At 40.4% G+C, this 26067-nt stretch overlaps 2 protein-coding genes across 2 annotated transcripts in view; one reads left to right on the forward strand and one right to left on the reverse strand.

Moving 5' to 3' along the window:
- Nucleotides 1-24046, reverse strand: part of ift140 (intraflagellar transport 140 homolog (Chlamydomonas)) — a 28958-nt gene extending 4912 nt beyond the window's left edge. The window contains exons 1-18 of the mRNA XM_084937922.1: nucleotides 23856-24046; nucleotides 23264-23427; nucleotides 22959-23180; nucleotides 22061-22182; nucleotides 21847-21977; nucleotides 21177-21352; nucleotides 19363-19454; nucleotides 19180-19286; nucleotides 18907-19049; nucleotides 18438-18641; nucleotides 18261-18333; nucleotides 18072-18163; nucleotides 17826-17953; nucleotides 17607-17724; nucleotides 17367-17488; nucleotides 17142-17268; nucleotides 16931-17062; nucleotides 16164-16396 (exon numbers count right to left, since the gene is read on the reverse strand). Of these exons, the coding sequence (XP_084794048.1) occupies nucleotides 16164-16396; nucleotides 16931-17062; nucleotides 17142-17268; nucleotides 17367-17488; nucleotides 17607-17724; nucleotides 17826-17953; nucleotides 18072-18163; nucleotides 18261-18333; nucleotides 18438-18641; nucleotides 18907-19049; nucleotides 19180-19286; nucleotides 19363-19454; nucleotides 21177-21352; nucleotides 21847-21977; nucleotides 22061-22182; nucleotides 22959-23180; nucleotides 23264-23410 (2369 nt within the window). The 5' untranslated portion in view covers nucleotides 23411-23427; nucleotides 23856-24046. The remainder of the gene's footprint in view (nucleotides 1-16163; nucleotides 16397-16930; nucleotides 17063-17141; nucleotides 17269-17366; nucleotides 17489-17606; nucleotides 17725-17825; nucleotides 17954-18071; nucleotides 18164-18260; nucleotides 18334-18437; nucleotides 18642-18906; nucleotides 19050-19179; nucleotides 19287-19362; nucleotides 19455-21176; nucleotides 21353-21846; nucleotides 21978-22060; nucleotides 22183-22958; nucleotides 23181-23263; nucleotides 23428-23855) is intronic.
- tmem204 (transmembrane protein 204) lies at nucleotides 348-10890 on the forward strand. Its single transcript, XM_084937925.1, has 3 exons — nucleotides 348-1762; nucleotides 3768-3923; nucleotides 9576-10890. The coding sequence occupies exons 1-3, from the start codon at nucleotides 1483-1485 to the stop codon at nucleotides 9818-9820; spliced, it is 681 nt and encodes a 226-aa protein (XP_084794051.1). The 5' UTR covers nucleotides 348-1482; the 3' UTR covers nucleotides 9821-10890.
- Nucleotides 24047-26067: the final 2021 nt, after the last annotated feature.

Genomic DNA, 26067 nt, shown 5'->3' on the forward strand with positions numbered 1-26067 from the left:
CCAGTTCAGTTTCAATTCCAAATATAAGATTCCACAGCCATCTGGTCTCTATTTCCATCCCCTCCCTCCTCCTTGCTTTAGCTGATACAGATGTGGGCTGTTTATTAAAGTTAGGCAACAGGAAATACCCCAAATCTTTAGGGGCCCTGCTATAAGAAGGGAGACAAAGTGGAAAAAAAGCAATAGTAATAGGTGGCAGCCAAAGTCTTACTGTTTATGGTAATAGAAAACAAAACAGGGGGAGGGAAAAATCTGAGTTATTTAAAAATGTTGAGTAAAAAATCATGTTCACAGCACTCTGAGTGGCCAGATTTAGAGAGCCAGAAAAGGAAAGACAAGAGAAGAAACAGGTCTACATTTGGCCTCTCTTCCCATCCTCTTTTCCTCTCAGGAAACACATCCTGTTGCTGGCCGACTGTGGCAGTCACTATGTTTGTTGTACATGAGAGTGCGGACTTTAGCAAACGCCCCCTGGTCTCCAGACAAAAGAATATACTGAACAGTGACGTCTAAGAGGGGGTCTTTTGGACATTCTGTCACACGAACGCACTGGCACAAACACAGGCTCATATTTAAAGTGATCATGAAGGAGGGAGCTGTTTGTTCAGTGCTTGCTACAGCTGCTAAGTGATTCCTCGGATTATGATGAACTGCAACTCCCCTGCATTTCAACTCTGACCGCAAACATTTGCAGAGAAACCGTGTGTGCGCGAGTGAGCAACAGAGAAAAAGAGAGAGTGAGAGGGGGGAAAGATAGAAGGAGGCAAAAGGGGGTGGGCTAGAGGACTTCTTGTTCCAGGCAGGCAGCAGGGGCTCTTCAAGTTGAGAGACAGTCTTGGGTAGTCAAAGCAAAGCCACCTACGAGTCAGCTCCTAGCAACGCTCTCCGAAGAATCTACTTTTGTCATCTGTACTTTTCTGGAAGAAATGTGGCATTGCTGAGAAGAAGAAAAGGAAAGTCGATCTACTGCACACCTAAATAAACCAACTGCAAATCCAGAAGTCTGAAAAGTGCATTAAACAGAGCCCTGGAGGGTGGAAAAGCAGAAGATAAAAGTACAAGCAAGGACTGAGATCCAAGAGTCAAGCTGCAGTCAGCCGGAGCCAGTGGAATGGACCTAGGTGCCAGTTGGATCAATCCCGACGTACCCACACTGCTGTCTGAGGAGGAGGGCTGAGCATCTGCTGCAACGACAACCGACTCCTGAATGAGGATGAATGGAGATGTCCTTTAGCTAAGCCCTAAAACAAAACTCTTGCCAAATTCACCTCTGGGTGAGCTGGGACGACACTAGCTAATAGCTGAAAGAAGAAGAAAAAGAAGGTGGTGGTGGAGGAGGTGGAGAGTAGCCAGGGGGCCCAGAGCACTGCTAGTGCTCCTGGCCCAGAGGAGAGGCGAGGGAGCTGGCAGCCCACTGAGCTCGAACAGGACTCGGAGCAGGGGCACGACGGAGGGGGAGAGGTGGCAGGTGCCGGGCATCACATGGCCTTGCAGAGGCTGGTGGTAGCAGCGGTGGCCGTAGCCCTGCTGTCCCTGGTCCTAAATAATGTGGCAGCCGTCACACCCAGCTGGGTTCTGCAGGCTCTGGAGGACGGCCGAAAGCGCAGTGTGGGACTATGGAAGATGTGCCCCAACGGCGGGGAGAGGGGCCGTGACGACCTCCAGGCTGACAGAAGGGGGCAAGGCACACAGAAGCAATGTGAAAGCATTGGTTGGGGCTCTGAGTATGCAGGCTACCAAGAATCCCGTAGCACTGTCAAATGTAAGTTTTAACTTTACTTTAGATTTTACATTCGACATCACAGCATGCTTATGTCTGCTTTAAAAAAAAGTGTCTAACCTTTATCTTGTTAAACTTGTTGACTGATAAATTGGTACATCCTTATAAATAAAAGAAATACACTTAATGCTGCGGATATCGCTGTACTGCAGAGTTTTATATAGTAGTCAGTTTTGTTCTTTTTTCATATGAAAACACACCTCTGAAGAATTTCACTGTTGGGGTAAAACTGACATCCATGAATTAAATCCAAGCTCCTAACTTTCAAGTTTATCCAATGTATTCAACCATCCAAAAATCTGTAGCATGTACTCCATAAAACAGTTACATTTTTCAGTCAAAGTCATTGCTACAATGGATTTATGTGCTTCTAATAATAAGCTCCAAACTGTCATTCAAGAACAAGTCTGGGAAATGCTGGAAATCCATTGGCCAGCTTTACTGGTCACTGGGCAGCGCTGCCAACTAATGGCAGAAGTGACTTACCATTCATGAAAAAATAGTAATCGTGTCAATGCCCCTGTGCTGGAAGTGTATTTTATAACCCTGTTTCCAAAAAACACAAAAAAACTGGAACATAGGTCACAAAAGAACAGAACTCCTCCCCCCACAAAACTTCAAAAAACATAACATAACATAGAAACCTCAACAATTTCAGAAAATCTCAGCCAATGTAGGAGTTTTATCCTTGCATGATTTCATCATCTGCGGTATAAACTGCCATAAGTAAAAGACTCAGATAATCTGGAGAAATCTACATACTTCTAAAATCAAAGTGAACACATTTTTGCATCCACAAATAAAAGTTCAAGCTCTACCACGCAAACATAAATTGACCATGAACTGGTATTCATGTAGAGGTTTTACACTCTAACTGACCACTTAATGTATCTACTGGACTGTATGAATACATGAATGTCTTCAAGGGAAATCTGTAGATGGATGTTTCAGGGGTTGTTGTGGCTCAGGAGGTAGAGCAGGTCATCTACTAATTGAAAGGTTGATGGTTCATAAGTATGGATGCTTTGTTATCCTTGGCATGATCACAGTGTGAATGTGTGTGTAAATCTTAGATAGAAAGCAGTTAGATGAAGAAAAAGGTACTGTGTGAATGGGTGAATGAGAAATGCTGTACAAAGCACTTTTAGTGCTCAAATAGAGTAGAAAAGCACTATCTAAGAACAGGTTTATTTACCTTCAGATCAGGGAATGATCAGCTGTATCCCCTGAGTCACATCAACCAGTAAAACAAACACACAAAAAATATATTAATATGTATAAACAAGACTGAGAAACACAGCTGCCTTTTCTGGGAATGATCTTACATGAGATAGATAGAGTCATGGACAGTCTGTCCAGCAGGCTATAGACAAGATCCATCCAGCTCAGTTCCAAAGCATCTGTGATGGTATAGGGATGGAGTAGTACACAAGGCACTGGCAAAGTGCAGAATGTCTGGATACTTGCATATGCTGCCATCAGGGCAGCGTTTGCTTCTGGGAAGGTTTTGTCTTTTTCAGCAAGACAATGCCAAACCACATTCTGCACATAATTACAATTCTGCAAGTATAGCAGCAGTTCTCCAGAGGAAAAGAGTCCTGAGCGTTCCTGCCTTCACACACACACATAAAAAAACTGAAACAAGACAAACCAGCTCTGAACCGCTGTGAAGCTGAAATCCTATATTTACTTTCAAAAGTTATACTCCACAGTTCAAAAATCCTTCAGTGTTTCAGAAGAAAACGTGGCAGCCTCTATGTTCTGTGTTGTTTTTGCACTAGATTTTTTTATTTTTTTTTTTTAGAAACCGTGGGTACATTTTGAATAAATTAGTAAATTGGTTTTATGGTGCCTTCAAAAATTCAGACATATAATAAAACTATCCTTTAAAAACTATTATTGCCATTTAGTTTTTCATGTGTATATTTGACTCTTTTACATCACAGTGCCAGAAATATGACACAACTTTTTCTTCTTGTCCTTCAAGTGCAGTTTAACATGATGCGAGCATGTAACCTGATAGCGACAGTGGCCCTGACTGCAGGTCAGCTGATCTTCCTTCTAGGCCTGATGAAGTTGCCCTTCATCTCACACGAATCCCAGTGGTGGGAAGAAGCCATCGCTGCACTTTTCCAACTAACCAGTAAGTACCAGCATCCCCTCTTTTTAAGTGTTTTGCCATTTGCAAAGATTTAACCAAACCCAAAATTTACATATCCATGTATACAAATGCTACAGACCAAAGTTCACACGGTGTCTGGCCGAGTGCCATAAATTTGGGCTGTAATCACAGCTGGACCTGGACTGGGCAACTTTCCAATACTGAAGATCAACTTCTAAGCCTCAAATGCTGCAGGAAGTTACTGTGAAAAACTTAAGACACTAGCAAATCTCATCCTTTAGGTCTACCTAAGAAAAAGTAAACCCTAATTTAAAAAAAATAATGCATCATAGACCATATTTTTACTAAATGTGGATACTCATCCATATTTAAATGAAAAGTGGTCACAATAGCGGAAACAAAATCTGACTTGATAAGACTCTCCATCAATTCAGTCAAAATTTCTCAAACTTTACATGTTTAAACCACAGACTTATTAAAACGAGAGGAAGATAGAATCTGTACTATCCTCAGGATTAACTGCAATTGGAATTAACTAGCATCTATCCATTGTCGATCCCTCCATCCATCCATCTATCCATCCACCACTATCGACATTAAGTGTCCCCTAGTATTGACTTGTCCCGGTGCCCCTGCTGACAAAGTGTGCTGTGCGCTGCGGTCACTCAGCTGCTTGGTTTCTGAGCAGCATGAAGGGGGTCTGCTGTGGGTTTAAATTTAGTCCTAGTCCAAAATCCATGGACCAAAGCTGCAGTGAGCCAGGGAGCGACTGTCGGGCGCCAGGATATCCCTGCTCAGGACGAGGAAATGTCTGTAACTACCTGTTATGCAAACCCCTGAGCTGAAGAAGGAAAAAGAGGGGAGGGGGGAATTAACGGGAAAGACAGTTTTCGACGGGGACTGTGTGTTTGTGTGTGCACTGGCAGGAGGGAATATGTGCATATATGCTTGTGTATGTTAAGAGTGTGTTGTGGCGTGATTGTCTGTTTATAGTGAGGTTCGGTGAAGAAATGTCCTTCGGTACTTATGACAGCAGGGTGGGACTTGCCTCACTCTAGATACACTGGCCTAGCTTTTATGTCTGTTTACAAAGTGTCTAAGAGTAGTTGCAAGTAAAGAATCTCCTCTTTATCTTTAGTCTATTTAGGACAAATTCCAGCGGGGCTGATGGCTTTTATCTAAAGACCTTGGTGAGAGGATTGAGGCCCACCCAGTGTTACTGCATTTTCCTATATTAGACAACAACACGAGGAACACCTCAGTGGCCAAGAGCTCATCTCACAAAAAAACGATTACCAAAGGCAGCAGCATAATAGATTTGGCATTCTAAAAAGAAATTTACAGCACACACCTACTTCCCTGACATTAAAAAAAATAACACTCTCTGGAAAAATCTGATCTTCCAATTTTACTCTTCTGACACAAAAAGGTTATTATCAAAATGTAATCTTGACCTTAGAAGTTTATCAGTTCATAGTCGTTCATAGGACACGACACAAGAAAAAAAAATCAGATGACAAGTGTCGCTTGTATATACTGAGCTCCTTTGTTTTCTTAAAGACAGATTGCTCCAGAGAACATCTTTAACACATGGACGTCAGATCCAACTACCAAAACTAAGAAAAAAAAAGACTAAACATTAGAATTTTGACGACTGGAGCTGAAGTTAACTTGGTACTTCCAGCTGATAGAAGTCTTCTGTTTAAGTTTATTACATACATAAAAATAAACTCAACAACTGCTTCACTTATATTATTTTCTTCATCATTTCATATTATTCACTTCATATTATTTTCTGATGTTTTTAAAATACACTCCCATATCCACATAAACGTAACACGTGTATCAAAGCAACTATCCACTAATATTTGCTACGTGAAAACTCTGTGACATGCAATAAATATGTCTTAAAGGCAGAACAGCATTATTTTAACAGATCAATCCAGACCAAACAGACCTATCTGTTCTAGGCTAGGCAGATGTTTTCACATATTAGAAAATGATATGACTTCCAAATATTATCCTATGAAATATAAATTCAATATAAAAAAAAAAGGCACATTTCTTTAAGCCTTTTCTTGTATGGATAACAGCAAGATGTTTCTCAAGGTCACAAACAAGGCTTGTTCTTTAGACAAACTAGAAGTCTAAAGCTCCAGTCACACCGGCCTAAAGACTTGTCAGCAACCCCCAAGTACCCACCAGTCACTTGGGAAAAATGTGTATTTCCTGAATACGGCATAGATGTGTCACTAGATGAGAGTAAACTTTGATCTAATGGGTGGGGTAGTTGCACATGTAAGTCAAGAGTCATTAGATATAAGTCAGTAACATTAATCCTACACCATCCTAAATACATCCAATGTTTATTGTATTACAGCACTATGAAAAAAAAAACTTGGGCCACCTCTTATTTCAAGCCAGGCTTTCTGGTCATTTATTAAAGTGGTCTTCAGCAATAGTTCTCCATGCTTTCTGAAGCTGAAGTTTTTCTTCAGACATTGTCTGCCTTGCTCTCATTTTTACTTCAGTTCTTGCACCAGACCATTTTGTTTGATTGTTTAACGGGCATAAAATAATACTTTTGCACTAATAGGGTGATTCTCAAAGTGCTAAAGGCTTAAAACTTGGCGTATTTTAGCATGGTGAGTCTTTAAAGATTTGTGGAAACTGGACAAACAGAAGACAAAAGAAGAAGAAGTGGCCCATCGACAGCAGATGAACAGCATCTGGAAATCATGGTCTGAACAGATAAAAGAAAAACTTTCAGAAAAGACCTGAAACAGGACCATGAGAATTGCATCTGGCCCTTCAGATGATCCATCTACTGTTTACTGAAGCCTCATGAACAGCAGTGACACCTCAATGGTGTCAGTGGAAGGGAAGGAAGGGAAAGGAATAAATTGATGGCTTTTGCCAAAATACACAAGAACTGAGCTGGAAATCAGTAGAAACAGGTCTGATAGAGTGATGTATCCAAAATTTAAATTTTGGGTCGTTAGAATAGGCTCCAGCCCCCCACAACTCTAATAAGGATAAGCAGAAGAGAATGATGATGGATGGATGGATGGGTTTAAATTTCCATCTGCTAAACACGGTGGAGGATCTCTCATGGTTTGTGGCTACATTTCACCACTGGTGTTGAAGATCTTGTAAAAAATGATGGAAATGCACACAGAAAAGTCCCATTTTGATCCATCATACAATACCATCTGGAAAGCAAATTCTGTTTTTACCTTATATACTGCATTTCCATGTATATTGGTACGTGGTTCAATAAATAACTGCACCTATTTCCATCGGAAAATATAAAGAAACGATGGTGGCTCAACACTTTTGCACAGCACGTTAATCTGGGCCACAGCGGTAGCCCAACTAAACGAACAACAGACTAACAGTGCCATCCCTAAAACCACAAGAGTAACATGAATAATAAAAATGCCACCCATTTTGGAGCATTTTTGGAGGTTTGGACAGTTGGACAAATAAACAATTAATCAATTCTAAAAATAACCATCAGATTCAATAATAATGAAGTGACTGAGCCATAATTCCTGGAAATAAAGGCTGAAAAATCCCAAAGAAGACCAAATCATCTGAGTGTAGATAGTTATGCAGGCCTCTACCATTCATTCATTCCCCACTCCCATTTCAGCCCTCCCCCACTGAGTCACTGAATGGGGCTCACTTCTGAATGAATGGAGGTATTTTTGCCCATCGCTCCCTTTCACTGGAATGTTTTCATTTTCAGACGTGCCAAAATGCTTTACAACTGCAAGTAGAGTGTGAGTGTGTGGAATAACAATATTAAGCTGCATAGAGCCATATCTCAGCAACACTGGCTGGTCCAGACTGAAAGCACAATAGTGGTCTTTTCACCCCGTGAGACAACTCTGGAATGTGTTTTCTGAATGGACATGGCTCTAACGTGACAAATGTCAACACTGCAGATCACATCCCACTAAGAAGCGGGTGATTAGTGAATTTGTACGATCCGTTCACTGATTTTAAACCTGGCTCCAAAATAAGTCACATTTGTGTCTTAAAGTCTGTGGCTCAATAGATTCCTGGTGAGAAGCAAGACATCATGACAACTTCAGTAGGTCAAAACTAGCTAAAAGGAAAATGCAGGGCCAAAGGAATTTCCAAGAACCAGTCACATAGCAGCAAGACTCATTAAGATTTTCTCTGTGACAGATTGTGTCAGATGTCCAGTAAATGTATTAACCTCGGAGCTCAGGGTGTGGCAAGGAGGCGAGGAAGGAAGGATGGAAAGAGGAAGCAGGGGAAGGAAGCTTGAGAGATAAGTCCCTGCCAGAAAAGAGGTTCACACAGCCCACCCTGGCTGGAAGCTGGACAGGAGATTATTCATTTTCTTGGATAAGGAGCCAGACAGGTTAAACATGAACAGACATGAGCAAACAGTTACATTCTTACATACACAGTGTAGTGGACACATATTGATATACAGACACAATTATCCACATCCTCACTTAAAACAATGACAACCATCTTACAGTGGAGGTAGAGAAAGAAATATAAATGAACTTCCCTCATTGGTGCCACTGACTGCTTCAGGAAACCGAATGATTCATATCCTAATGCACTAACATCCCTATTTCCAGTGATTATTTTTGGTCCCTGTATTTATACCACTGTGGATGAGGCAGGTTTTTTAGACATGTAGCATTGTTGAACTATATAATGGCTCCAGAGCACACTTGAAGGCATTGAATGAGACACACTGTACCTAACTGTAAAGAAGTAGGACAACAGCGGCCATGGAGACAGTGAAAAATGTTGATACAACCAAATAAAGATCAAAGGAACAGCATGAAACTAAAGACTAAGGCTTTATAACTTCGCATGCAAGCAGGAATTCCTCCTGTGAATCAAAGAAAGCAGGAGATAAAACATCTCAAAGGCGTTTCCAAGCCTGTATTCATGCTCTGATATTTTTCTGCTATTGAGAACTTTAATCTTGAGATTTCTGAAGTTCTTCCTCAGAGGAAACAGATTTTCCAAATCAAAGGCTGCGCACATAGCTCTGGCCTTCCTGAGCAATACAGTGACTACAGTGATGGGGTCTAATTGTCAGTATGTGGGATTTTAAAAGCCACAGAGAAACTTCAGGTGTACATTAGGCCAAGCAGTCTCTTTCACTTGGGCTTCTAAATATCAAAGGTAAAAAACAAAAATCGTAATTGTTGTTTTTCTTGGGTTGGCCAGTTCCAGTGAAAGGAAATCTTAATGCTTCAGCTTACCAATACATTTCCAAATTTGAGAGAATGGGATTCTTCTACCACTGCAGGTTTCATTTTTATTAACTGTTGTAACTAAAATGTCTTAAAACTATCCCAGAGACTGTCAAAAGTCTCATCTGGTACAACACAATATTGCCACCTCGATCACCTGGTTTTAATGTGCACAGGAGTTGCTAGCATTCCTGTAAACGCTTCATTTCACCAACACAGTGTTTGCACTCTGAGTCTCTCAGTAATTATGTCAAGATGAAACATGACCTTGTCTGTTTTTCCAGTGTGAAACAAGATGCAGCTTAAATAGAAGAGCACCCCAAAATTTAAAATAAGAAAAAGCACATACTGTATTTCACTGGATCCTGATATTGGTAAATAACAGCTGACTGATTTTTCTCTCTCTGCTCCCATGCAGGTTTTGTTCTGGTTATTGGACTTGTGACCTTCTATAAGATCGGGCCCAACACCCACCTTTCCTACTCCTGCTATATGGACATAGCAGCTTGCCTGCTGGCCACTATGGCTGCGGCTATGCTCATCTGGAACATTTTACACCGCCGTGATGACTGCCTTGCACCTCGAGTTATAATCATCAGTCCCTCACTAGCGTCACCTTTTCACCCACGTCTGGACAATGACTATGTGGAGTCGCCTTGTTGAACTCAGGAGATCTCACATGACACGCCAGTGACAAGACCCTTCATGTTTAACTCCAGCTACGTGACAGTAATGCGATTCTCAAAAGAAGACGACGCTCCCACAACAGCTGGACTAACATACCCTTGCAATTGTATTCTATTTCTCCCATTCCAACAATAGAGATATGCTAAATATTTTGCTATTTAGTGCACAGTTTTCACATTTTTAACTAAAGTTAACGTATAAAGCAGCCCTAAAGTTCCAGGGAAATTCAAATCCTGCATGATTCAATCGTGTATTCAAGCCAGAGTAATCTGTTAAGTAAAGAATTTGGATTAGGACTGTCTTTCATAAAACATAATTCATATGAAAAGATCAAGCTGGAACTTGACATATTTTATTAATGGTGCATTTATGAAATGGTCTCCTGCACAATCATAAATTTGAGAAAATGAAAGATGTTGAAATTATAATACTAGAATACCTCATATTTGTGTTCACTAGTTTAAAGTTTATTAAAAAATGTTATGCACATAATAATTATATATGTTACATGTAGGGAACATGCCAGGATAAAAGCTGAAGAGTCTTCAGTTAGCTTTTGGACCGTGCTTTGCCAAATCAGTGACAATATTTAATTTTTTTTTTATAGCCAGTGAGAGATGGCATTTTGAACAAATGAAAGAAGAACACGAGGATATATTATAATGTTCCAAGAATACTTTGAAGCAAGAAAATTTAAAAAAGATAAAAGACAAATAACCCACTAAACAATGTGTATGGATAATTGTGGATTAGTTTTTTTTCCAATTGTTAGTAGCTATTTTGCCGATGTACTGCAACTTGTTCAGTTAAGTTCATTTTTCATGATGCTTCCTTTATGATTCTCTCCTTGCTTTGGTACATACTCGATACCTAAATTAATATAATATATATAAAAAATAATACCATAGCGCTATCATAAGTAGTAGTAATGACCATATCATATTTCTGCAAAAAACTCCAGGTTATTTGTGGGACTTCCACATTAAAATAATAATATACCATGTATATCATGTAAATTCAATAAATTTATTGGTAAGTATAATCAAGCAGTGGTTGTTGTCTTTGCTGCTTGGTGCCCAACATCATGACAAAGGCTCATTCATTACAAGTTTATTTTAATGAATTACCATTTTTCTAGTGACTTTAACCATTTATCAACTGGAAATTCTTTATCAGCAGTTGTCTTCTCATAACATTTAACCAGAAATTACATTAAAAGGGGAAGTGGGACAGAAATCTGTTGAAGAAAAACTAAAGATGACAGTTGTCCTGCCCATGCTCCCAAAGAGCTGATTAATTATCTTAATGTGAAACACATTAGCCAATCATGTCACTGTGTTGAGAGAAAAAAAAAAAACAATTTCGGGGCAAAGTCAACAAACTTTTGCATTTCTTTTTTAAATTGGATTTGCCTGCTGATTCTTTACAGGATTTTTATTTTTATTCCTCTGTATTCCTCAATATTTGATCCAAGATGGCTGCTTCCAAAACAGATTTGATTTAAAGAGGACATGAAACGCTTCACATTTAAAAGGCTAATTTACGTCACTGAGCCCTGCTCTCAAAAACTGACATAGAACACTGTCTGTGAAGCTGGATTTAAGAAATAAGTGTTTAAAGTCAAAGTTTTAAAAACATGTTTAGCGTCATCTTCTGTTAGTAAGGAATGTGGTTGGTTGGTTGCAGCAAATAGCCCTATATTAGTTTATGTTAGCTAACTAGTGACAGAATCGATAACTCGGAGGAAAATAAGGAGACTAAAACTAAAAACCAGTTTAAGGGATCACTTTTGTGCTGCTCCTGGCTGAAAAAATGTGTTTTATGTTAAGAAACTGTCTCTTTAGTAGTAAGTGGCTGTTTGCTGTTTGGCTAACTGCACTCAAAAGGGAAAATCCAGCAGTTAGCTGTAATGTTTGATTTTGTAAAGCAGCGGTCCCCAACCTTTTTTGCGCCACGGACCGGTTTATGCCCGACAATATTTTCACGGACCGGCCTTTAAGGTGTCGCGGATAAATACAACAAAATAAAACTAGTACCGGTACCGAAAAAAAAGAAGATTTATTCATAACACATGTGAAAAGACCAAGGAAAAAAGTTAACGATAAAAACGATAACAAAATAACGCTGAAAACCGATAAAAACCCTGAAAACCATACATTTCACACCTGAGCCTCAACTCTCGCGGCCCGGTACCAAACGACTCACGGACCGGTACCGGTCCGAGGCCCAGGGGTTGGGGACCGCTGTTGTAAAGCACTTTATGAATAAGGACTGTGTGGAGGAGAGCTTGTTTGAGTCATCAGACCAACATGCTGTGAAAAAGTGTGGGTTTTTGTTTTTGCACAGTTGTGACACCTACATGTTTCAGGTCATCAAACAAATTTTAAATCTAGAAAAAGATTTCAGTGATGGTTTCATTTATTAAGGTAAAAAAAAATATCCAAACCTTCCTGGCTCTGTGTGCCTTCCTTGTTAATCATGAATGAACTATTTCACTACCCACACCCAGACCTGATTACTGCCAGGCCTGCTGGATCAAGAAATCACTTAAACAGAGCATGTCTGACAAAGTCAAATATGTTAATAAATCTAAAAGCAACACATCATGTCACAATCTAAGGAAACAGCTGAGAAACAAAGTAATTGACATCTATCATTCTGGAACAGGTTACAAAGACATTTTATAAGGCTCTTGCACTCCAGTGAACCACAGTGAGAGCCATTATCCTGTCGTCCTTCTCTCACCCCAACCGGTCGCAGCAGATGGCCGCCCCTCCCTGAGCCTGGTTCTGCCAGAGGTTTCTTCCTGTTAAAAGGGAGTTTTTCCTTCCCACTGTCGCCAAAGTGCTTGCTCATAGGGGGTCATATGATTGTTGGGTTTTTCTCTGTATCTATAAAGTGCCTTGAGGTGACTTTTGTTGTGATTTGGTGCTATATAAATACAATTGAATTGAATTGAATTATCCACAAATGGAGAAAACTTGAAACAGAGGTGAACCTTCCCAGCAGCGGCTGGTATGCCAAAATTACGACTCATCCAGGAGGTCACAAAGGAACCCAGAACAACATCTAAAAAACTGCGAGGGTCACTTGCTTTGGTTAAGGTCAGAGTTCATTATTCAACAATAAGAAAGAGACTGCTGACGTAAAACTAACACAAAGAATCTCATACTAATAGTCAAATATGGAGGTGGTAGTGTGACGATAGTACCATGCTCTCGACCAGATAATCCAGAAGGAGAATGTCCGTCATCAGTTCATCACACAAAAATCAAGCTCACTCTGGTAATGCAGCAGGACAATGATCCAAAACACACCAGCAAGTCCTGGTGCGTCACTCCTCTAAACAGCTCACAAAAATCAAAATGAAGGTTTTGGCCTAGTCAAACTTAAATCTAATTGAGATGCTTTAGCCTGACCTTAAACAGGCTGTTCATGGTTGAAAAGCCTCCAATATGAATTAAAAATAGTTTTGCAAAGAGTGGGCCAAAATTCCTCCCCAGCGATGTGAAGCACTCTTGCCAGTTTCTCCAAATGCCCGATTGCAGTTCTTGCTGCCAAGGGTGGCACAGTTATTAGGTTTAGGGGGAAATTACCTCTTCACAGGTCATCGGGTAAGTTTGGAAAGTTTTTGTCCCTTAAAATATTAAACCACCATTTTAAAGCAGCATTTTATATTTACTCAGGTTATCTTTGTCTAATGAATGAACTAAAACATGTAATTGTGACAAATATAGAAAAAACTAAGAATAAGGGGGGGGGGGCACTTTCTCATAGTACTATACGCGTACAGCTGCATCACAGCTGTTGAACCCCGAAACCATGTCCAGCAGTTATATCTCAGTAAATCCAAAACAACCTAGTCTCAGAGTAACTTCCAGTTGTACTATTATAATAAGGAACTTGACTCTACCCTGAAGCTTTAAAGGATGGTACAAAAAGTACTGAATGACGATATCAGTTCCTTGGAGAATGAAAACCTCACAGGGAAGAACAACTAAAATTAGCTCATTCTTTCCAGTGACAACTGGCTTAAATGGGGGTCATGAGGGTCAAATGTATCACACCAGTCTCAGCCTGAACACCTTCTTGAGTCATTTAATTCCAAGGAAAGTTTAGCTCTGAAGAGTAAATTCAAAAGAAAAAGACTGTAACAGACTGCTTGCATAAGTGTGGGAAGATAATCTTGTAGCAGCATGTCACTTAAAAGTCAAGGACAATGTGAATGAGAGGAAGCAGCACAGTGTGCACTGAGTAAGACATCCCAACCTGGATGTGACACACTGCTTTTAACGGCAGGAGGAACTTTGATACTGACAACATCACCTTCAAAGTGTGTTACATGTTTTATATCTCATCCATGGATACTGTGGGTTTCATTATCAGAGGGAGGAAGGGCCTTTTATAGTGCACATTGATGCAGCTGTGACTCAGGTGATCTCACCTTTTAATGCACACATGTCAAACAGGCATATTGCCTCTAGTGTTTCCACCAGATATTTCCTCAAAATAAATCTACTACATCTGAATGAATTCTGGTTCACGAGCTAGAGTCAGATTTAAATATGAGACCCTTTGTTGATTCAGACCTGCATCATAGAGACAAGTCCCTGAAGATACAGGTTAGTACTGCAGGAAATGCATAATTCTGTGGGTGGAGATATGCGGGAATCATACACAATACAAATCTTCAAAAAAAAAATATGCGCAGCAGTAAAAATAGCCTTCAATGAGGAACCAAGTAAACCTGTCACCATGCCTATTAAACAGTTTGGAATATCCGGCCAATGGTGTAAGCCGTTTTCCCATTTGTTTGTTTTTATGCTATTTTCCCATTTGGGTCATGTTTGTACGTGCGAAAGCAACGCTACAGCAGAATTGTTCCCTGGATCACGTACTCCCCTAAAGATAATATCAGATCATCGCTGATATCACATAAATTTCTCAAAGACGCACACACACTTGCAGGAACTAACACACACATCCTTTTAGTGACCTGATTTAATGTTTGTAAGAATGGAAAAGGGGCACTCGCTTTGGACCAAACTGGCAGGGGGACCTCGAACGTGTGTGTGTGTGTGAGATTTAATGTTTAGAAAAGTTCATCCCCTCAGAACACACCCGCACACTAACAGAAACAGTCACACATATACACACTGAAGAGTTCCTTCCCTCAACAGAGACACACAAAAAACCCTTAATCATGTCCTGTGTTTTTAATCTAATTCATGTACAGTGAGTTTGCTCATTTTAAAGGATCCATATAGATTTCAAATTGAAAGATCATTGGTGTGTCATCACTTTTCGTTGCCAGGTGTTTAATTACAAAGGCTCTCATTGCTTAGGACTAACAATATTAATGATGGACGTCGTTTCTGGGACTGAAAAATTAAGGTTAACATACTTTAAACCTCTATTCATTGTAATTGTCAGCAAGGACCAACGATAGAAACCCAATTGAAAAAAACATTTTTCAAGCCAAATTTCAGGTTAAGTATCTCAAAAGTAACTCAAACTTCTGAATAAATAGAGTAAATTTTAGTTACTGAGTCAGAATTTTCAAATAATTTTGATATGCTCCCGTAGTTCCTGTGGACATCAATAACTACTCTGCTTTTTCCAACTCAGGTCATAATGAATAAAACATTAAGCTCATTTTGTAAATTATACTTATCATTAGAGTGAGAAAGAAAGATTGTCCTGTGCGTGCTCATTGGCCAATGACTTGACGATCACAAGTTGTTAACGAATGAGAGTGCGGTGTGCTTGACAGTCAGATCCACCTCTCAGCTGTCATGTAAGGTTATAAAACACCAAAATGGTGACGATGAAAACTCTCAGCTCATAACCAGGCGGCACCTACCAACAGGTAATGACACAGACACCTACATCCATCCTTTATACCGTGTATGTGTTTTAGAGGCAAGACAATATTGAAAATATTGAAAAAGCAGGGACAGTTTCTTCATGAGACTTTAAGAGAGCATAGCACACTAAAGGTTACAGAGCTATTGTACGAGTTTGACCTTAACAGTCAAAGGTGCTGAGTAAAATGAGATAAAATGAAAATCAACAGTTTGTTGCAGCTCTCCCACTGCAGAGCATTGGAAAGCATTCCAAGAACTGTCAAGGTTGTGTTAACAATGCTACCCCCTGTGTGCTGTGTGCTTTGTCTTTGAACTAAAGCCCCTGTGGAAACAATTAGTGGATTGGTGGGGATGTGATGACGGTTATCAAACAGAAGCAAATACCATGCTCCATGCCTCCTCTATTAGCAAATACCACTGAGCAGACACATGCATCTGTGATGTAAACATACCTCTTGATGAGCTTTATAGACTTAAAGGCTTCATCCATGTCACCGATAGTCAGGTAGAAGCTGAAGTTGAGCATGGCGTCACGAGTGGCCTTCTCACAGTTCTCCAGACCTACAAAGTCTCTAAGAGCTTTCCGGGACACCATATGAGGGACCTGGGAGGGTGTCCCTGTCGTTGGCTGGGTTTGGTATGACGATGCCGAAACCTCTATTAACCCTTGATCCTTCTCACCTGGCTGGTAAAAATATGTAGCAGTAAGATCAGCACCCACATGATTCAGACCCACTCGTAATAAGCATGTTGTGAAGTGAGAACTTAAAAATAAAATAAATGTGAAATACAAAGGGGAACAATGAGCACTAGAGACTGAGTAGGAGGGATCACAAAACATGTCTACTTATTAAGTGGTTAGTAGCTGTGCACAATTAGAGTTGTAGATATTCCACAGATGCACTTGTGCTGGCTGGAGTTTTCATGTTTTCTTATATGGAACGCAAGGCACACACAATCACAGCACAACAAAGAACACTGAGGCTTTCTGAACGAACCGTACAGAGCAGACACTTACTTCAGGCAGAAATACATCACCCCTCCGAAATAATAGCTGGGGGTGTATTGGACCAAACACAGAGTTGCACATAAGAATAATGACAAGCATAAATAAAAAGACACATGATACATGACACAAAAAAATTAAGCAACAGATTTATATGTGGATCACCCCGGCTAAATGGAGAACACACACAGGCAGCGTGCTCTCAGTCCTCACCTTGCAGCTATAATAATAGTAGGGCACATCCAGAGCGAGGAGCGCCTGCATGCCTGGAGGTCTAGGGGAGCAGTCCTGCAGGAGGAGCCCATGCTCCTGTGTGCAGAAGAGGGTCACCACCAACACATCCACCTAAGTGAAAGGAAGCCATCATACTTTTTAACTACCCCTTAGTTATTACTATATTACAGTGTTTAGGAGTGGTCTTTACCATATCCAAGGAACTATTTAATATGGATTCAGAGCTGACTGGCACAGTCTCGCAGACAAAAAGACGAGGTTCACTCTCATCCCAGAAATGAGACACAGGAGAGCGACCGCTGAGCGACCACTGCTGCCTGGAAAACAGAACAGAGTGAGCACAGTATGTAATCAAAGGGGGAAAAAGGTAATATGCACGAACACAATAAAAACAGACGAAAGCTACTTTGGTTACTTTTCACTTTCTTCTTGCTGTGAGATACCACTAGAAGGTCTGCCAGTGAAGAAGTCAAAGTGTGTCACAGTGTCCATCTCAACATCATAAAAGTACACTTTGTGATCAGGTCGCCCATTCACCTGAGAGGAAATAATCTCGCACAGTTCATTTAAGTTAAATATGCACAGTTTGATATAAAGACATTACATTTCCAATATGAAATAGAAGCAAGGTTTGATGTGCTCACAGTACACTCACCTGAGAGATTAGGATGCTGACTTGGCTCCCATTAGCATTACATTTAACTGACCTTAGTGCTCCCAGATTGGGAATCTGGTCAGCTAGGTTCTTGGTGCTGCAGTGAGCTTTGGCATCTCTATAAGGACAGAGAACATGTTGATAAAGACTCAATAAAAAAAGCACAGAGGCTTCTTTTTAAATTGTTTTAACCAGGATAACATCCACGTAAATGACAACCTTCTGGAGAGGTCGAACACTCTGATGTTTGCCGTGTCTGTGCCCACCACCAGATAGGACTGGCGCACATTGAGTAGTACAGGGTTTCCCTCTGCCTTGGAGAAGGTTAAAAGCTGCTTCACTGTGCCCTGAAAGCAATACCCAAGATCCAAATATGTTTACATTCTTTAAAATCCACTCTGACTTAACGTCAGCTGATATGCTGTCTCATATTTGTGTTTATATAAATATATGAGGCAAACAGACCTGAGGTGTGCGGATTTGTACCCGGTTTGGTTCTACAGTGTAAAGATTCTCGCCGTGTACAGCCACCACGTGCGAATCACAAGGAAATGATCCTGGGAATTAGAAAGACGTAAGGCAGAGAAAGCAGATGTGGTGAAATTAAAGGTGGAAACCGTGCTGTTTACACTGTTTTTTCAGTGAGTGCTGTACCTGTATTGCGCAGACTCGTCCCTGAAAGCTCATACACAGTGACCTGCTTGCCATTCCAGACCGTCACTGAGTCCTGACAGTGTGACAAAAAGAAAATCATGTTGACATGACAGCAGTTTAAACTTCTGCTTGTCACCAACAGGAATACTTTGTGAAAGCCTTCATCTCTACCCTTACCTTAGTAACACACACCCCTCTGACATGTATGTCAGACTGCAGAGAAAAGTGCAGACCTGTGTGGAACTGAGTGATGTTGAGCTGTGTTGGGGAAAGCTGCACTGCTGCCACCTGGTGGCTGAAGTGGGCTGACATCACATGCTCACAGAGGATCAGAACTGTGTTTGAATTGTTTGCCGCCAGGAGATTCAGGTTGGAGCCCCACTGAAGGAGAGATCAAAGTGGAATTTCTAAACAGAACACTACAGATGGTTTGTGACATAATCATTAAAAAAATTATGTAATGTAATCGAAACACCCCTAACCCATGCATGTTTGGATTGTGGGAGGAAGCCAGAGTATCTGTTCAGAGTACTGTACGGGTTAGTTTAACTGATGACTCTTCATTGGCATGACATCTGGGATAGACCTGGAGTGGTAGAAGATGGATGGAACGAAAGTAATGTACTAATGCTGGTCAAGACATTACCTGTAGCTGAGTGACATTTCCTCCAATTTCTGTTGGTGTCTGCAGTTTCCACTGGGGCTTAGTGTCACCTCTACTGCTACCCGACTGCACCACCATCCTCCACATTGCTATGCGTCCATTGGTGGTGCCAGCTGCTAGGATTTCTGAGTGTTGCACAATTTTTAAAAAAGCAACGAGTTTTTTTTTTTAAACTATGCATTTGGAAACATTCAGGAATATGGTGATGGGAAAGAAAAAGCTTCTTTTCATTTACAATTCTGTGCAAACTTTTACCTTTGCCTGCACAGTATGAAACACAGTTGATCATCTCTCCCCTCTCATATCCCAGAGTCTCATCAAGAGACAAAACATAGTTGTCATCTCTTTCCAGATCCCACAGCCTAAAATATTCAACAGGGACATTATTACTCAAGTTTGAAATTTACATGTTTTTTTTCTCAGTGTGTGTATACTGACCTGATGACCTGCTCCCCGGATGCAGTGATGAGGAGGCCATCTTCTGTCCACACAACGTCTACATTCTGCCCGGATTTGCTGCTCAACTTACCCTGTCACAAAAAAAGTCACGCATTACTCCACACTGATCTTTAGTCCTGGCACAGAATATAAAAAGGGCACACATATTCAAGTATAGTAATAATTAAAGTAACTGAGATTGATCATTCATGTTGATATTACTGGTTAATACAGGGAGTGCAGAATTATTAGGCAAATGAGTATTTTGTCCACTTCATCCTCTTCATGCATGTTGTCTTACTCCAAGCTGTATAGGCTCGAAAGCCTACTACCAATTAAGCATATTAGGTGATGTGCATCTCTGTAATGAGAAGGGGTGTGGTCTAATGACATCAACACCCTATATCAGGTGTGCATAATTATTAGGCAACTTCCTTTCCTTTGGCAAAATGGGTCAAAAGAAGGACTTGACAGGCTCAGAAAAGTCAAAAATAGTGAGATATCTTGCAGAGGGATGCAGCAGTCTCAAAATTGCAAAGCTTCTGAAGCGTGATCATCGAACAATCAAGCGTTTCATTCAAAATAGTCAACAGGGTCGGAAGAAGCGTGTGGAAAAACCAAGGCGCAAAATAACTGCCCATGAACTGAGAAAAGTCAAGCGTGCAGCTGCCAAGATGCCACTTGCCACCAGTTTGGCCATATTTCAGAGCTGCAACATCACTGGAGTGTCCAAAAGCACAAGGTGTGCAATACTCAGAGACATGGCCAAGGTAAGAAAGGCTGAAAGACGACCACCACTGAACAAGACACACAAGCTGAAACGTCAAGACTGGGCCAAGAAATATCTCAAGACTGATTTTTCTAAGGTTTTATGGACTGATGAAATGAGAGTGAGTCTTGATGGGCCAGATGGATGGGCCCGTGGCTGGATTGGTAAAGGGCAGAGAGCTCCAGTCCGACTCAGACGCCAGCAAGGTGGAGGTGGTTTGGGCTGGTATCATCAAAGATGAGCTTGTGGGGCCTTTTCGGGTTGAGGATGGAGTCAAGCTCAACTCCCAGTCCTACTGCCAGTTTCTGGAAGACACCTTCTTCAAGCAGTGGTACAGGAAGAAGTCTGCATCCTTCAAGAAAAACATGATTTTCAGGACAATGCTCCATCACATGCGTCCAAGTACTCCACAGCGTGGCTGGCAAGAAAGGGTATAAAAGAAGAAAAACTAATGACATGGCCTCCTTATTCACCTGATCTGAACCCCATTGAGAACCTGTGGTCCATCATCAAATGTGAGATTTACAAGGAGGGAAAACAGTACACCTCTCTGAACAGTGTCTGGGAGGCTGTGGTTGCTGCTGCACGCAATGTTGATGGTGAACAGATCAAAACACTGACAGAATCCATGGATGGCAGGCTTTTGAGTGTCCTTGCAAAGAAAGGTGGCTATATTGGTCACTGATTTGTTTTTGTTTTGTTTTTGAATGTCAGAAATGTATATTTGTGAATGTGGAGATATTATATTGGTTTCACTGGTAAAAATAAATCATTGAAATGGGTATATATTTGTTTTTTGTTAAGTTGCCTAATAATTATGCACAGTAATAGTCACCTGCACACACAGATATCCCCCTAAAATAGCTAAAACTAAAAACAAACTAAAAACTACTTCCAAAAACATTCAGCTTTGATATTAATGAGTTTTTTGGGTTCATTGAGAACATGGTTGTTGTTCAATAATAAAATTATTCCTCAAAAATACAACTTGCCTAATAATTCTGCACTCCCTGTATATATATTTTTTTTAAATCTTTCTGTATACCTTCATAATCTCCTGTGCTCCACCCTCAGGTCCGAGAGCATACTGTGACAGCATGAGGTTCTCTGTGATCACTGCGAGGGCCTCTGTCTTCTCAATGTAGAGAAGTTTCTTGATGGAGCCCTCCACACTGAGAAGGACACTCGTCTTACAATACTCATCCACACTATGGACTTTACCTATATGCATAAGACACGGGATTAAAGATTAAATAAGTGGAATATCTGACAGCTCAAACCACAAAGTGCTCATATTTATTAAAGATCAGACTGGATTCTGGATCAATAGCAATATAGCTTGTTGTATTTTCTCCTTTCTGGAGACTCCCACAGGATTACTGCTTCACAGAGGCAAAATACACTTTTGATATAATTTTCAATAAGTCTGCTGGATTAATCAGACTTTCTAAAACCATGAATACTTTTCTCATACTGTTATTCGTAACTGTTCAAAAATAAAGCAAAGTATCATCAATGCAATTTACAGAACAAACAAATAAAATAAACAGCCTTTATACATTGAGGGCTGTGACTGCAGAAGACTGCTGGCCTCAGACAAAATTATACAAGGCAATGAAAAAACAAATTGTGTCTTAAAGAAAGTATGGTCAAATGCATTCAAAATAACAAATGATTTAATTTTCCAAACTCCAACAGAAATCACAAACTCCTACCATCTGCAGTGCAGATAAAGAATCCAAGTCCCTCCTGTGGCCCCATCTTCAGAGGTGCCCCCTTCCAGCTAAACTTGTCCAGCGCACGCTCATCTCCTCTCACAGATGCTCGAGCTAGCATTGCCACATCACTATAATAAAATACAAAAAATAGTATTTGATTTAAAAAATGTCATACTCTTCCACTTGATATGGGACTTCGAAGGCTGCTTACTCTCCAGGTGTGGACGGTCTGAAGATGCAGCAAGTTAAAGGTTTCTTGTATTCATGTTTTACAAGGTGGTTTCCATGAAGTCTCCCTCTCGCATCCACCTTCCATACTGCCAAAGCTCCAGACTGTCAATAACAATAATAACAGTAATAGTTAACAATTAATTTGCCTAGCACTTTCAAAACAGTTACAAAGTGTGTTAAAGAACACAATAAAATCTTAGTTAAAAATACGAAAGAAAAGTTCAAAGAGTTAAAACAAGAAACGGTTTGTTTTCTTTTTGCATTGAGCCAGGCTGCACGGACAGCTAAGAGTGTTTGATGTGCAGAATGCAGGCAGTGACTTGGTTCATAAGAAGTGACCAAATCTGTAACATGTAAGGCTTGTACCCATGTATCGTATACCCAAAAGGTTGTGAGGACGAGAATGATGATTTATTTCTTTGAATTTGTTATAAGTCTGGCAGCTGAGATTTAAATGAGCTGGAGGTGAAAGATGGACTTCTGGCTGAGATCCCAGTAGAAGGAATTACAATTATTCAAACACAATGAGATAAAAGGATGTATGACTTTTTTCAATGTCCACTTTAGATAAAAAAAAATACAAAAAATGACACTAAAGGTATGCTGTACACACTTTGAAAAACAAAGGTTAGGTAGTTTCCAGTCTGTGTTCACGCCATGTCAGTAACAATCTCAGGGAAGCAATTGTTGCTTCCATCAATCTGAAAAGGGTTATGAGGCCATTTTTAAACAAGTCCATCATTTTACAGTGAGTGCATACCCAGAAAAAATAAGTGATTATATCCTATTAAAACTGATCCATCATTCATGAAAACATCAGCATGTAAAAGACTTGTAATATAATAATATATGCCAGGACGTTATTGCAACAAACTCACCTCATCACCAGTTAACAAGCGGCTGCCAAAGCTGCTCCACTCCAGCAGTTTGATGGTGGTTGTATGTACACCGGGCAAGACTGTTTGATCTCCAGAGGGGTGTGTCAGCAGCACTACTTCTCCATTATCCCAGCCTACTGCTAAAACTGGCTTTGTGGGATGCCAGCGCAGCCCTGAGGGCTGGTGAGGACGAACTACATGGCAGCTCTCCACATGCTCCCCCTGAACATGAACCAGATAGGTGTGACGATTTTTGTGTGTGTCAATATGAGAGAAATGTTACATACTTTTATGTCCGAGGTTACCTGCTGCAGATACAGGTCTACTTTTCCACCGGTGGCAGGACTGCTTGAGGCCACAGCCAATATAGGAAGACTTGAGTGCCAGGTCAACTGAAAGGGTACATCACTGCTGTCAGGGGCCTCAATGCGGTGATCAAAATAGACCGCCATATCTCCCGTGTACTTCTCTATATTAAAAAAAGAGAGACAAAAGACAAAAGATGGATTCCTCTGTTTGTTAAGTTTTGGAAAAAAATTACAAGTTAGCCCTAAAATGTAGAGTCAAGTATCATTCTCTGCTTTAGGTTGCTGTGTGTTTGTTTTAGTTTTTTTGTTTAGTTTTTTTTGGAGTTGACATGGCTAGTTCATTAATGGATACATGCAAACAGTAAACAATGCAGACCTAAGTGAAGCTATAAGTTCACCGTAATACTTGACAAAACCGGCTGATACTGTAGCATTACAGGAGATAGCAGCATCACTGGAAAGACTATAAATCCAAATTAGCTTCAACTAGCAGCTAACATTAGCTAAGCCAGATAAGCTAGTCAAAGTTAGCATTTATGGCTGGCCCTCGCTAACGTTCAACGAAGTCAGTCATCTTGTCGAAACCCACCTCAGCTCACTTTCTTCTAAAGTGACGCCAACTTATCTGTAGAGACTGAAAAGGGCTTCAGACATCGACAGTTACTTCCAGTGTTGTCGCGTAGCCTCTGGTGTGAGCGTAAAGCGTCTCTCCCAGTTGCCCCTGACAACCTTACAGACTGCACAGGAGGTGGAGCGAAGAGAAACGACGGAAAAACCCGACAGTTGTCGAAGTTAATTCTAAACTGAGAGAAGCCTAATCAGGCACAAAGAGTATTAATTTCTGATGGAGCTGTCACAGGCTTTACTCATTCTAAATGAATATTGTCAGTTCTACGAAAATGTTTAGCCGAGATAACCTTGCAAAACCGAAAATGCCTTGAACTGTGTGACATTTGCATGTTTACTGTTGTCTGTTGTCATTTCGCAAACATTTCATATTTTAAAAAGCTTTTTAAATTGATCAGTGAGGTGGCTTTCATTGGTTTTAAAGGTAGCCTATTATGCTATTTTCAACCTACACATTAATATTCTTCGATCCTACAAGTTGCGTTGCATGATTCAACACACAAAATAGTCTATTAGGTTTTATCTATATTCTTCCTAATGCAGCCCATCAGCTCACCCAGCGCCTTTTGGCTCGCAAGGACTACCTGCAAGTGTGCTAATTTGAAGCTCTGTTAATGTTTAACGAGCATCAACCATTATAACAATAAACACAATTACACCTTTGCATTTTTGGATAATGTCCCATTTTATAGTAGTTTTGCCTCTGCACACGACCATAGTGGATTTTAGATCAAACAATGAAGACTTTAATTCAAGGGGTTTAACAAAAGTACTACATTAACTGATTAGGAATTTAAAAAAATGTTTGTTTTTTTGCATAGTGCTCCTTTTTTAAAGACCTAAAAGTAATTTGTCATGGTCTACAGTCAAGATGTCTCCACGAATGGAAATACAGAGGGTTTACTACAAGGTGCAAACAATTAGCAAGGACAGATTAGAGTTTGCTGCCAATAGAACCAGGTCACTAGTGTTTATTGATGATGTGACTGTACAGGGCTATGCTCTCAGCTCGTATTCAGCCAAATGCTGCAAAACTGCTCGGCCAGCAGTTGACAGTGCAAATGGATAGCACCCCAAAGCAAACTGCAAATGCAAAGAGTTTCTCAAGGCAAAGAAATGGAATATTCTTCAACTGGCCGATCAGTCACATGATCTCAACCAGGGGCGATTTTAGCCCATTTTCGGGGGTGCTTCAGCTGTTTGTGTGACACACTACTAAAAATATAAAAAGCATACAGTACTTGGTTGAGACGTAACACTTTAGAAACAAAATTATAGATAACCTCCCCCCCTCCCAAAATGGTTTGTTCCAGCTGGCCTCTCCCCTGCTCTGGCTCTGGCGCCCTTTCTGCCAGAGCGATGGTGTCTGAGACGCAGCAGAGCGGAGGTGTAAGTGCCTGGCTTAAAACAGGACATGTTGGCTGCATTTAACCTTCAGTTACTCTTTATATAGTTAGGTAGGAGTCAGACCATGTTTTTTTTTAGCTGAAAAACATTACACCCAGGTAACCTGCAGTGTTGAAAACATGTTTTCTGACGATGTTTGCTACCCTACAATCCGTCCTGCTCTGTAGTAAAATCAGGATACTTGACCGTCCTGTTGCTCCCGTTGAAATTTATACAGCCTATTTAAAATCTAAAACTTATAATTGTCCTAGCCTGCTGTTGTTACCACTGTCCTGTTTGAAATGGATACTAACTAGCTAACTGACTGAATGCCCATTAACCTTATAACTCCCGGTGTGTGTGTGTGTGTGTGTGTGTGTGTGCAGAGAGACAGCCAGGTTCATAATGGATATAAGGAAGTTTTTTCAAAAAAAGGAGCCACATTCAGGTAAAAGTGTGAAATCAAATGATCTGTTAATCAAGAATAATGTTGGATCAGTGTTTCAATATTTATATATTTTATTAGATGTTCATGTGGTTTGGTTATTTGCCTTTTGGTTGAAAGTACACTGAGAGAGGACTTTTTGTTAGTGATCTTAATAGTATTTTTTTATATTAATTTCATTTTTCATCTAATTGAATACAATCAATTTGTGTATGATTGTCAGTCCGAAGAAGGAGAGAGGAAAGAGGGGAACCTGAGGAGAAAGTACAAGGTCAGGAAGAACCAGGTAAGAGAACATACAGGGAATAGTGACAGGCAAAACAGAAACTGTTAAACTGACAAA

The sequence above is a fragment of the Perissodus microlepis genome, chromosome 8 (genome assembly GCF_051167445.1).
Source record: "Perissodus microlepis isolate ML-2025 ecotype Zambia chromosome 8, ASM5116744v1, whole genome shotgun sequence".
In the NCBI taxonomy this organism is placed as follows: Eukaryota; Metazoa; Chordata; class Actinopteri; order Cichliformes; family Cichlidae; genus Perissodus; species Perissodus microlepis.

Bases quoted from the DNA above. Each gene is read 5' to 3' on its own strand.
- tmem204 (XM_084937925.1), top strand. From the start codon at position 1,483: ATGGCCTTGCAGAGGCTGGTGGTAGCAGCGGTGGCCGTAGCCCTGCTG. The intron at 1,763-3,767 runs GTAAGTTTTAAC...TTGTCCTTCAAG, and splicing joins ATCCCGTAGCACTGTCAAAT to TGCAGTTTAACATGATGCGA. The intron at 3,924-9,575 runs GTAAGTACCAGC...GCTCCCATGCAG, and splicing joins TGCACTTTTCCAACTAACCA to GTTTTGTTCTGGTTATTGGA.